Raw genomic sequence first — 13,928 nt, 5'->3', positions numbered from 1 at the left:
TAATGTTCACGAGCTTATTCTCAATCATAGAACGAACTAACGATCGAGAGAGAGAGAAAGAGAAAAAAAAAGAAGAGAAACGTGAGTGTGTGTGTGTGTGTGTCTCTCTCTCTCTCTCATTCTCGTTGTGACTTCTCTCATTTATATAGCACTTGAAGAATTGACTTTTATTTCCTTCGTTGAAACGATTGTCGATTGACCGTCGTTCTTTGGTATTTTCTTCTTCATCGACTAGTCAGAGGTGATAGACGTTGTGCCCTGAAAAAAAAAATAATAAACTCATTTAAAAATAGTGTTTTTCGAAAAGTTTCCTTTCGCTAGTGCAAAAAAAAAAATAATAATAATAATAATAATAATAATAATAATAATAATAGTGAAAACAAAAAAGAAATGAAGAAAAGAAAGAGTTCCGAGGAAGCAACACAACGTATCTCCAAATATCAGAAGAAAGATTTTGGTAAGGGAATATTTTATTTTTTTTATTAGAGTGGTGTTAGATTTTGGTTTTCTAGAAAAAAAAAAAAATTGATAAAAAAAATTAATTTTCAATAAAAAATTTATTTATTTTTTTTTTGAGCCTTTTTTTGTAAATATATTATTGACTAGGTTTTGTCACTTATAACTGGGTCGGTGGTCCGCGAGTTACTGGAGACCGAGGACCGTCTGTGGGGGATGTATATATATGTTGGATATCAGAGTGATAACGCCGCCCCTGCGCTCGCGATAACACAAGTATATATTGTATTAAGTGCGTCGTTAGTGCAGTGATTTGCTTATATATCAATCTTGGTTGTACCTTCTATTTTCCCCACCTGTGAAAAATTATTGTTTTTATAATATGTTAACAATTTTTATTCTCTTCTCGTTTTATCTCTCGTTATTTAGAAAAATTTTCACAATTTATTCTTCTTCTTTACTTCTAAATTCTAAAGTAGGAAAAACAATTTTTTTTAAGACTACATTGCAAATGAATAATTTTATAATTAATGATTTAAGAATTCGATTAAAATTTATTTTAAATATAATTTTTTTTTAAATACCATATAATAGTTCAATTTTTAAATAATCTCAAAAAAAATTTATTTAATTCAAATAATCGATTATAGTGAAAAAAAATATTTCCCATAGGTAATGGTATTTTTTTTCAAATACAGAAATTATAAATTCAAATATAAAATTTATTTAATTCAAATAAAAATAATTTCTTTCAAGTAAATATTTATTTCGATAATAGTGAAGAAAGGGATATTATTTAAATCAAATAATTTGTTTTTCAGTGTAATTAAATAACGGTGGTAATTTTGAATATTTATTTCAATAGGAAAAAGATTATCATTAAAAAAAGAAATTTAGACCACTAATTGGTTTATTCATTATTATCATTAGGATCTGAAATTGTAGAAGTCTGTATACATATATATATATATATATATATAAAGAGGTTGAAGAAAAATATGATATCTTCAACACCTGTTGCAAACTGAATAGCTTTTTTTATCCTGTTACATTCTAAATAATTAATTAATAAATTACTTTTACAATTTATTTAAATAATTTAATTATTTTTAACAAAATTTTTATTTATTATTTATAAAACAAAATTTTTATTTCCGATTTTTTATTTTATATTAATATTAATCATTATTTGATAATAACATAATTAATTAATTGCTACATAGAAAATTAAAAGGCATTATTTTAAATAAAAGGCTTATTTTAATCCATTTTGGTATAAAAATAAGCAAAATTGGATTAAAATAATAAGCGTTGCAGCTTATTTTCAATACCTTTTAATTTTCTGTCTATTTGATATTATTAATTATTAATTAATTAAATAAATAATGACTAGAATAATTACACTTGAAATTCTTTTAATGAGTTATTTACTAAAATTATTTGCCCTTATTTAAGTAGTGAAAGAATTTTAATTTTTCTTTAATTAACGAGTTAATTTTCTTAACGTTGTTATATAAATATAACTTTTATAAAAAATTGTTAAAATTAAATATTTTCTTGTTATATTTTTATGAGCGCAAAAGAGATTTAATCCTTGGATTTTAAAATTCTGAAAAATTCTTTTCTTTCTTTTTTTCTATTTTTTAATTGAAAATTGATGTGAACTTTCATTACAGTTAATGTATATGAAGCATATAATTAAGTATCTGTATTACGTTTCTTCGCGGCCGTTAGATTTTATCGCCTTTGAACGATCGCCAGGGTCACTATTATTTCTATTTAAACATTTGCCCGCTATGTCACGTGTCTCTTGACTCATAAATATTGTATATTGTTTTGTCATTTTTTTTTTTAAAGAAATTATCCCTTGATGAATTATATAAAATTTTTAAAAAAGTTATTGTCAACTATTTTATTTTTTTTTTATTTTGCAAATTTCACTCCTAAATTCTGTGTGTTGAAAAAAATTTATTTGATTCAAATATAATATAACTATGGATTTCTTGCGACTATATTGTTAAATAAATATTTACTTGGACCAAATTTTTTTTAAAATTATATTTTAAATATATTGACAGAGAAACGCACCTGCTATTTGCGCAAAAATTCTTTATAATAGTTTACATTAAAAATTCCAAACAGTCCATGTACTGTATATGTATATATATACTATAATATAAAAAGAAAGAAAAAAATATGAATGGTACAGGTCCAGTCACGTGTGTTGTTCGTTTGGATACTGTGATGATGGTTATAATTTAATAACTTGCAAGCGATTCATTTGTTTTTACTTAGAACAACGTACATATATACGAAAGAGTTGACAATAGCTTTAAAATTTTTTAAACATTCTACAATCATTTTTCATACACTAAAATCGTTTGTCACATTTATTATTTGATATTTAACTTTTGATCATCTATCATATCATAATAAATGACGCAAAAATTTTTTTTTTCAATCAGTTCAAAAGTTAAATAATTTATTATCAATAATTAATAATTTATTATATAATTATTTCCTTACATTATTTATATTATTATAGTTTATTATATTGCAAAAGTGAAAAAAGAAATTATTAATTTTTTAAAAGATAAACTTTTTTCTATTTTACTAAATATTCAAAAAAGACCACCGTTATTTAACTATAATAGTGAAAAAAATATTCTATTATCAAATAAATATTTATTTGGACCAAAATAATTTTTATTTGAATTAAATAAACACTGTATTTGAATCACTAATTTCTGTATTTGAAACAAATATATCATTTATATTTGAATATCAAATAATAATTATTTCTATTTTATTTATAAAAGTTTATAAAAATAAAAAAATATTTTTATATATTTTATACTTTATGAAGTTTTTTTTTTAGTAGAATATTTTATTTTACAATTAAAATATGAAATTTTAGTACAATATAAATTTAATTATATAGATTAAAATCATTTTTCGATTTAGAAAAAAGAATTTAAAACGATTGGCAGATGTTTCTTGAACTTTTAATCCCTTATATGTGTTTGCATTTTTATCACATTATATTGCTTTATAGTCAGATATTAGTTCATTCACGTCTTTAAAGTTATAAACATTTCGTCTAGAGTTTGCTTTTTTTTTTAAATGCAAATTTTTAATTTTTGAGATGACTGCGCTTATCGCTTGTAATACTGTCATTTTTTACATTAAGGTCCAATGTCGTAATACACACATATATACATGTTTACGTAAATATGAAGCGAGATGAGTGTATATTATACATTTAAGATATCGATTAAATAAAAAATTTCTCTTTAAAAGCTTAGCCGACAAATTTGCCTATTATATATACAATTTTTTTTTTTTTTAAATAAATCAAACATTTTTTTTTTTAACTTTCATCTTTTATTTCAGATTAAAATTACAATATTACACCCAGAGAAATGATTTATTTGAACCAAATAAAATATATTTGAATTAAATAAAAGTATATTTGTCTCAGAGCCTACTAACTTATTTATTTGGCGTAAATAAAAATTTTATATGTCATAAGTAAATTTTTCTTTGGCTCAAATAAATTTTTTATTTAAATGAAATAAAATATATTTGCAACAAATAAATGAGTTAGTAGGCTCGGAGACAAATATACCATTTCTCTGAGTGTACAATAATTTATATAGTATTCTTTAAAATTTGAAAAAATTCATATATTTTTTGTCATTTTCATCAAAAAATGTGAATATGAAAATATATTTTTTATTTGGATTAAAAAGAAAGGTTTATTTGGTTTAAATAATTTTTTTTGAGTTGAAAATAAAATGGTATTAAAATTTTCTGATGATTTTGTTCTGCATATAAAGTCGAGAATCATCAGAGTCAATCGTCACAAAAGTCAGGGTTCAGGTCAATAATTATTTAAATAACACTCACCTCCTAATGATTTTTCACTATATATAAAATAAAACATAAAATACTTATTAATTTATGTTTCAATGAGAAACAATCTTGGAAAACGTATCATTCAGTTATACAATATTTGCATTTATTTGAGACAAATAAAATTTATATGAAACAAATAAAAATATATTTGTCTCAGGGCCTAATAACTGTTTATTTGTTTTAAATAAAAAATTTTATTTAGCACGAATAAAATTTTATTTAGAGCATAAATAAAATTTTTATTTAAACCAAATAAAATTTATTTAAAACAAAGAAATATTTATTTGGGTCTGAGGACAAATATTATATTTCTCTAAGTGTATAACCTTCGATCCATTTAATATTGAAATTCTTAAAAATTGAATTATTAAAATATTTTTTTAAAAAATTAAATTTTTGAAATCGCAGTTTAAATATAGGATTTTTGATAGTATTAGGAAAATATTTCCACTTGCACTTTATTTGATTTCTTCTTGAGAGAATATATGATGTTGGGTCATTGTATATCATGTGTGTGAATAGAGGAAGAGAAAAGGATGCTTCAAAATGGCGACGCTAGTAAATTGAAATGAATGGTACGAAGAATCAGGCTCTACCTACAATTCTTTGCTCCGCCTTCACCTAAATCCGGTTTAATAATTTTATCACCTTTCGAAAAAAAACTACATTGATGATACATTCATTTATAATTTATATTTTTCAACATTTAAATAATTTGAATTTCCCGCCATTTTCACCACTTTCCATTTATTAACGCTGACGTTGAATATATAGGTACATTTCAAATGTCATTGGGATTTTCCAAACTTTCTAAAAATTCAGTAAATGAATATATAATAGGTACATTATTATTTAGAGAAAGAAAACAATGTATATGCAAAAAAAAAAAAATCATTAATCAAAACGACATTTCTTAATGAGAATCAATAATTATATTATAATTATATTATAATTAATAATAAATGATAACAAGTTACACTAAAAAAAAATTATGTGATTCAAATACTCGGTTAGTTGACTATTATCAAATAATTTTTATTTAAATCAAATAAACTTCAATAAACTATATTTATTTAATCCAATAATTTCTGTATTTGAAATAAATACAATATTGACTCAAAAATGATTTGGTTCAGGGAAATATTTATTTAAATAGGAAAAAAAAGAGTAACAAAAAATAATTAACAAAGAACTAATTACCAAATATTAAAAAGTAATTAATAATTGATAAATAAATAATTATAATATAACATTTGTTATAGGAAAATAAAATAAGAAAAGAAATTTTACCTTAACGAAAAAATTATTTATTAAATAAAGTCTAAAAAAATATATATGTTAACACTATCTTTACCCTTTTTTGGAATATTTAAAACATCGAAACATGTATAATTAAAAGTCATTTACGCAGTTGAGCACAGTAGAATAAAAAAGTTAATTTAACATATATATCATGTGTTGAAGTTTTCATATGTAAATTTGAAGTTAGTTATATTGCATAAGAATTCTAAAAGCAGGTATACAGAAATGATAAGAATTACATATATATATATATATATATATATATATATGTTGTAGACGCGATGGTTGTCGTGCTTGGAATATAAAACCTACGCAATTTTACCCACTGCTCTTGTCAAATAATGTTTTATGACACTTGTCATCGCTTTCCAAGGGGATCTGAAAATTTTACAATTTTAATGACTTCATTAATTTACACTTAATATATTATATATATTACAGTTGTATTTTAATGAAAAATTAAAAAATAGTTTACTGTGCGTCTCATTTTGTGAAGTTGGAAATATTTTTGACTAATATTTTTTTTATGATTAGTAAAAAAAATTCGTTTAAATTTATATTCTTTATATTATTCCATTATATATTTGTTAAAAACAAAAATTATTACTGTCGACCTCCGATTATATCGAGAATGATTATATAGTTATAATATATGCGATATATTTAATTGGAAATGACAAACAGGTTAAATGTGTATTACACAAACAATTTTTCAGTTATTTTAAAGAGAAATACCGCGTATAGTATTCTTTTTTTTTTGAATAAACAAAATAACACAATTATTATTGATTTTCATTAAAACATGTCGTTTTTATTATAATTTGTTTTTTAATTTTCAAAATTATTTTTATATTTAGTAAAACTTAAATCAATAATTAATTATTTTTATATTTTGTAATTTTGAAATTTGATTAGAAATCATTTATTTATTATATTTAGTTAGTTAATCTTTTTCATAAATAATAAGTGGAAGAAAGATATTTTTAGTAAATAATAGTTGTGTGTCCTCAATTTTTTTTTCTTGCAAAGTTAAAAATAACTTCTTTTTTTTTATAATAAATGTGTAAACGTTTCTAAGCATAAAAACCATTTTCCAGTGTGCGACGCATTATAATATATATAAGACCCTGCGTATATAATATGCTATTTTTCTTTGAATATATATATATATATATACTAAGTTTACTTTACAAATCCAAGGTTTTTGCATTTTTTTTTCTAGTTTGAAAGAAACGTATAGGAACATTGAATTTTTTTTGTTTTGTTTTTGTTTATTACGTCACTGAGTAGCTAGTGTAAACCTTCTCTGTGCTATTGTTTTCTTATTTCCTGAAACAACTCTTTGCAGAGGGCTTATACAAAAGTGCGTAAAAAAAAAAAATATCACACACGCTACTGTTCAGAATATTATTATGCATTTAGCAATAAACTGTAGGTCGGTTACTAGTACATACTGGGTGAACCCTTAAAACAAATCTGAATGAAAATAATTAGTAATAATTATAATAGTTTTATTAATTAAAGTTAATGATTTGATTGACTTAATGTTAATAATAATTTTATCATTTAATTATATAAAAATTAATAATTTTATTTGCGCACGTATAAAATTGATTAATTCAAATAATAATTTACCTGAAAAGATTAATAATAAACTAATCGGTTCGTTTCTTATAATTTCACCAGAAATTTAATATTATTATTTAACGTAAAAATTTTCTTTTCCTATTTTGAAATTTTTAAATATGATCGTTACGCGGGAACTTGTTTGTTTTTTTTTCTTGAAACACGTGTGACGTGGAAACTTGTAACTTTAATTTAAATCACAATTTTTATTTAAAAAAAGAACATTTAAATATTTTATTGGAACAAATACACAGAAAATTAAAAGGCATTAAAATAAGCTACAACGCTTATTATTTTAATCCAATTTTGCTTATTTTAATCCATTTTGATATTAAAATAAGCAAAATTGGATTAAAATAATAAGCGTTGCAGCTTATTTTAATGACTTTTAATTTTCTGTGTACAAATGAATTTTTAGATTCAATTTATTTTTTGCACTGATTAATATTTTGATGTTATACACTTTTATAAAAGGTATGTGTGTGTGTGTGTATTTTTTTTTACATACTGCAAAGTTTTGTTTTCACGATACAGACAATTTTTTTTTTAACCATTATCCAACAAATATATAAATAATTAAAAAATTTTCGTGAACAAATTTTCTCTCCCGTATGTATAGAAAGGTCGTTTTAACGCAAGTAAATTTTACATACTGAGCGCTAAAGGGAGTTCTTGCGACGACTGATTTCATGAAATAGTCAGTGATAATGCACCAACACACTGCCGTCAAACGATATCTTGCCATGGCACATGCACTTGGTTTTCTCTATCTTATATACAGCGTGCAACGTAAAATGGTGGGTGGGTTCTATCGCGAGTACCAAGCGATAGGACTTATCTCGAGACCGATACCGTTGTACCTTATGTGCTAAAGCCAGGAGACATTAACGTCCGGAATCAATCGCTCTATATAACTTTCAATATTATGTTCTATTCAGTCTTTCAAAATATTTATTTCCGTCGCGCAGTTTTTCATTTACATTTCCAAAAGAGGATGAGAGAATTTAATATGCTGATATAAATAGGCAGATTTTTTTTTTGTTAAAAGTATAGTGTTTTGTTATTAAAATAAACTATATGTTTGATATTTTTCGAGGAATGGTAAGTGAGAGCCATTTTCATTTTTAATTTTCGACTCTAAAGTTCTTTGCAAAATAATTTGCTTAACATTTTTAAAATTACTGTATTTTTTATACGAAATTTTTTTTGTCTATTCTATTCACAAAATTTTGTAGTTACGTTAATTTATTTATTTATCGTTACATTTTTGATATTTATTTATATTGTATAGATTTGTTTGTCTTCGAATATTTAAATTAAGCCTAATTCTTACTTGGTTTAATCTGTATTTGATCTACTTCTCATTTGGCTTAATTTTCGTGTATAAGGTCTGATTCTTTTTAGCCTATATTCTGTATATTTGACCTGATTGGGCTAAATTTAATTTAGCATAATTTTTATTTCGTCTAATTCGTATTTGACCTAATTCTTATTTGGCCTAATTTGAATTTGACCTACTTCTTACTTAACCTATATTCTGTATGTAACCTCTATAATTCTTATTTAACTTATTCTTCACGTTGTCTAATTCTTAGTCTATATTCTATATTTGACCTAATTTTCATTTTATTTAATTTTTATTTGTCCAAATTTGTATTTGATCTAATTCTCATTTGGCTAAATCTGATGTAATTTTTATTTGTCCTAATCTTTATTTTACCTAATTCTAATTTGACTTATTCTTTCTGTGATCTACTTTTTAATCTATATTTTGTATTTGGCCTATATAATTCTCATGTGGCTTAATTTTTATTTGGCCGAATTTGTATTTGACTTAATTTTCATTTGTCTTAATCTTCATGTTGTCTAATTCTTAGCCTATTTTCATTTGACTGAATTTTCATCTAGCCTAATATTAATTAAACATAATCTGCATTTGATCTATAATTATTATTTGGCCTAATGTTTATTTATAGCCTATAATGATAATTTGTCATAATTCTCATTTTGTCTCAATTAAAAAATTTGATCCAATAAATCAAATTCATAGAAGAATTAGATTAAACAAAAATTAGGGCATATATAAGAATTAAATTTGATAAAAATTAGGACAAATAATATTTGAGTTTAATGTATATATATATATAAAGATTAAATCAAATGAGAAATAAGTTAAATGAAAATTAGGACAAAGAATTTTTAATACAAAAAAAAAATGTTGGCAATATCATCAAAAGTTGAGTTAGTTGTTTCTTCATATGTACCTCTTTTGAAAAAATTGAGTTTTATTTATTAAAAATGATAATTATTTTTGTCTCATTCCGAAGCATTTTCATGTATTATATATATATATATATATATATATATGTTTAAGTTATTCAATGTGTTTGTAAAATAAGGTACATTTGATACAGTGGGTGCTCTCGTATTGAAGAGTGTGTGACGACACCATCCGTTAATGAAACTCGTGTATGAATGCCAGTGTCTTATCTCAAAGAAGATAAGTCGAGAACTTGTGATACCTGACACCCTTCCCCATCGAATACATTCGCATTTTACGAATGAATTCGCATATATATATATATACATATAAAAATGCATTTTATATATTCTCCTCAAGCGAATAGCATATATATAGAGAGAGAGAGTTAATAAGGGTTCTTTTAATTCGATTTTTATCGTCGCGAGTTACTCACGCGTCCGGTGAACGCGTTCTGCTAACATACTCCGTCTAAAGTGCAATGGTCTCTTATTTTGTCTCCTGTATAACAATATATCCCATATATACTTTATTCTGCGTATCTCGATATTCTCATTTTCACTTCCGTACGTTTTTTTCACAGGAAATTAAAAGGCATTAAAATAAGCTGCAACGCTTATTATTTTAATCCAATTTTGCTTATTTTAATACCAAAATGAATTAAAATAAGCAAAATTGGATTAAAATAATAAGCGTTGCAGCTTATTTTAATGCCTTTTAATTTTCTGTGTTAGTATGTAATTGATTTTATTCGTAATCACAATCTATTATTATAAATATTTCTTCTTTCAATTATTTTCTAATTAGTAAAAATTTTAATTAATTTAAATTAGTAACCCCCTTTTTTGCTTTTGGATTAGTTAAATTTTACTAATTCCACAGAAAATTAAAAGGTATTAAAAGATAAACTGCAACGCTTATTATTTTAATCCAATTTTGCTTATTTTAATACCAAAATGAATTAAAATAAGCAAAATTGGATTAAAATAATAAGTGTTGCAGCTTAATTTAATGCCTTTTAATTTTCTGTGTCGATAGTAAAAAAAAATTTATTTTAATTAGTTAAATTTTACTATAATTCAAAAGCAAAAAGTTTTGAAATTTTATAAATATAGGTATAGTTACGTGAATATATAAAAAGACGATTTTTCCTTCAAATGGGAGCGTCATTTTTAATAGGTTGATCTAGATTATGTGACTAGGTTGAGAACCTATGTTATGAGTAACTAGTTCAGATAAGGTATCGCTTTGGCCGCTGGACAATAGCAATCCAAAGCGCATTTACGGTTTTTACGAGCAAACAAACTGAAAGCTGCTACCACCCCGCACGTTACACTATAATGCTACCAAGAAAAACTAATTTTATAATTCACATAAAGGAAAAAAACTCAACCCTTTAACTACCGATGACACAACACAGAAAATTAAAAGGCATTAAAATAAGCTGCAACACTTATTATTTTAATCCAATTTTGTCTATTTTAATCCATTTTGGTATTAAAATAAGCAAAATTGGATTAAAATAATAAGCGTTGCAGCTTATTTTAATGACTTTTAATTTTCTATGAAAGATTTTAGCCGTTAAATCTTTGCCAAAATTAAGGGGTTAAATATTTTTCATATTTTCTTCTTCTTTAAATACTTTAAATTAATTCTTTTTCGCACTATAAATTGTTTCATTCTTTCTAAAATATATATGTTTTTTCAATTACAAATTTAGAATGTAATGTTATTTCCATTTTTGAGAAATGTGAGTTTTTTGAAAATTAAAAAAAAAAAGAAAAGAAAATTAAAAATGAGGAATTATTTTCGGTCATATATAGGAAGAAAAAACAAAACAATAAGAGAGAGGGAGGAAGTGAGAAAGAATGGGAGAGATTACGTGTGGATATTATATGGACCTTTGTGATAAAAGCACGTACTCCAAGTGTGTAGATAGTAACTTATGTTGATAGGGTAATCTCTATGGAGAGATTAGCCAAGGACGTGGAGATAAACCTTGCATTCGTCACGTATCTTCAATTTTGCGTTTACTAGAGATTTTTAAACTGATGATAATGATGATGATGCTGATGGCAACATGTCACTTTTCTAATGCTGACGACTTAATCGTAAACGTAAAAGATTTGATGATATATGAATGCGAGTGCAAAAATAACTTTTAAAGGGATAAATTTTATATTTTAATTTCAATTTAAAAAAAAAATTTTACTAACATTTTTGTTTATTTAATTATTTTATTTAATTATTTTATTTAATTATTTGTCTATTTATTTATTTGTTTATTTAGCTTTTTATAAATTTTAATGTTGACAACAATTTTTATCCTCGAAGCTCTATATATATATGGAAACTTGACCGAAAATCTTTATTTCTTATTTTGAATTTTGTTTATTACTGATTTTCATTATAGAGAGAATTTTGAAACAATTTAAAATCGAAATGTGATATTCCATGTAATGAAATTTTTATTTAGCTGATTTTTTACTTTAATTTAAAGTATTTTTCACTATAATTTTGAATGAAAAAAGAAATTTTTTTTGAATATATTTTCAAATGTTGAATCTATATTTATACATAAATAAAATATGATCTCAAATAAATATATATATATATATAGCCTACGCTATAAAATTTGAAAGGCAAAGGCAGCTGAACATCAAACCCGCTTAAAAAAAAGAGAGCTCGTAGGTTGGCTTGCACTGATAAGAAGGAAAAGGCTATGTTATTTTCCCAGAGAGGTGGATAGGAAACGACGCGACGCAACTTAAACGACAATGACAAAAAAAAAAAAAAATACAACGACGACGACGAGGTCCGTTGAATAGGTGGGCCGCCGTATGTTGGCAAACCTGCTTCTATATTATATATACTGACTCGCGTATGTCCATGTATTTCTTTTAACATGCGGGTGTTATCATTTTAAAAAACCGACGAACGACGCCCTAGTTTAAAAAAAAAAGTATAGCTTTAGCGCGACGCATGCAAATAGAGCTTTGCAGGAGGTCATACCCCTGAAAACAGTTATCCTCTATTGCATAAACATACATATGCGTAGAAAGTGAGTTGTACACGCACATTTTGTGAGAGAATTAACTGAAAATTTAAAAAAAAAAAAAAAATGTTTTCTCAATTGAAAATTCAATCAAATTTTATTATTATTATTCATTATTAAATGAAAATTAAATTTTAAATTAAAGAAATGTTGGAAAATTCGGTAACATATTTTTTTTTGTATAGAGAAACAAATTTTTCCTATAACAAATGTTTAGTATGGAAAATTTGTAATTTTCCGGTGAATAATAGAATGCAAATTGGAAAAGCTTTGGGGAATTACAGTTGGTCCCACCCAAAAATTAGAATCTCGAGTGTCTGATGGGCTTGTGATAAATATGTTTTGAAATCTTATGTTTTCCTATATATGGACTATGACACTGATTAATTGTATATACAGAGTTTAAAGCTTAATATATATATATTTATTATTTTTCGAACAAATTTTTCTCCATTTTCATGGAAATTCACATATAGTTTATGGGCGTATTGCACTTTTCTTATAATATAAACAAACTCCATGTTTTCCTCGTTATACACTCACAAAAAAGATATATGTTTAAACCTAATGTACCATTTTTTTTATATTTACCCAATTTTTTGGTTGAAACAAAATTTGTTTAATTCAAATAAATATTTATTTCATCTAAATAACTGTTTGGTATATTTTAATAAATTTTTTGAACAAAGAAAAAATTTGATTGAGCTAAATAAACGTTTGGTTTATGCAACCAAATGTTTGGTTAACTGCAATATGCATTTATTTTGTTGATTTAAGCAAAATTTGCGTTGCTTCAAACGAATTTTTTTCTGAGTGTAAATAGAAACTCAATTTTATGCAAAATTTCTTCTATTTAGCACATTTTATAAACATTTGTGTAAAATATTTAAAAAAAAAACTAAATTCGAATTTAACACAAATAACAAATGACGTTTCTAATCTTTATTTTCACTAAAGTATTTACCACAATGATAAGCAAATTTCCAATAATAATTTATGTCAACTATAGATTAGAAATTTGATTTAATTTCTATAATAAATTTCCCCAAATTAAATATATATATATATATATTTGTTTATTCTTTTTATCTATATATTTGTTTCCTTAGTTGTTGAAAATTTATATGTTACATAAATTTAAACATTTTTCGTTTTAATTTTGTTTGCAGAATTTTCTTTTAAATAGTATATATATGTTTTTTTAATAATTAGTATTATTTTTCTTAGATGCGTATACATAAAGTATATATCTCTATATTATCTAGACTCAGAAATCATTTAGAATATATTCTTAAATTTAGAATTCCATTT

The 13,928-nt window shown here is 23.9% G+C and overlaps 1 protein-coding gene and 1 long non-coding RNA gene across 5 annotated transcripts in view; one reads left to right on the top strand and one right to left on the bottom strand.

Annotated features, from left to right (window-relative positions):
- Positions 1-113: 113 nt before the first annotated feature.
- LOC127281838 (uncharacterized) overlaps positions 114-13,928 on the bottom strand; it is a 133,074-nt gene continuing 119,259 nt past the window's right edge. Inside the window, exon 5 of the long non-coding RNA XR_007843104.1 lies at positions 114-258. This is a non-coding gene — a long non-coding RNA (uncharacterized LOC127281838). The remainder of the gene's footprint in view (positions 259-13,928) is intronic.
- Positions 258-13,928, top strand: part of LOC127281066 (box A-binding factor-like) — a 71,063-nt gene continuing 57,392 nt past the window's right edge. For 3 of the 4 annotated variants that reach the window (XM_051304768.1, XM_051304592.1, XM_051304846.1), the window contains exon 1: positions 258-457. In XM_051304768.1, the coding sequence (XP_051160725.1) occupies positions 391-457 (67 nt within the window). In that variant the 5' untranslated portion in view covers positions 258-390. Of the gene's footprint in view, positions 458-4,927; positions 4,950-13,928 lie in introns of those variants that run through there. The other variant, XM_051304679.1, reaches the window with a different exon arrangement.

This window comes from Leptopilina boulardi, unplaced genomic scaffold, assembly GCF_019393585.1.
Source record: "Leptopilina boulardi isolate dan_hultmark-lab unplaced genomic scaffold, ZJU_Lbou_2.1 LbouV2_1, whole genome shotgun sequence".
In the NCBI taxonomy this organism is placed as follows: Eukaryota; Metazoa; Arthropoda; class Insecta; order Hymenoptera; family Figitidae; genus Leptopilina; species Leptopilina boulardi.
The sequence above is the reverse complement of the archived record's forward strand: the minus strand, read 5'-3'. Positions and strand labels throughout refer to the sequence as shown.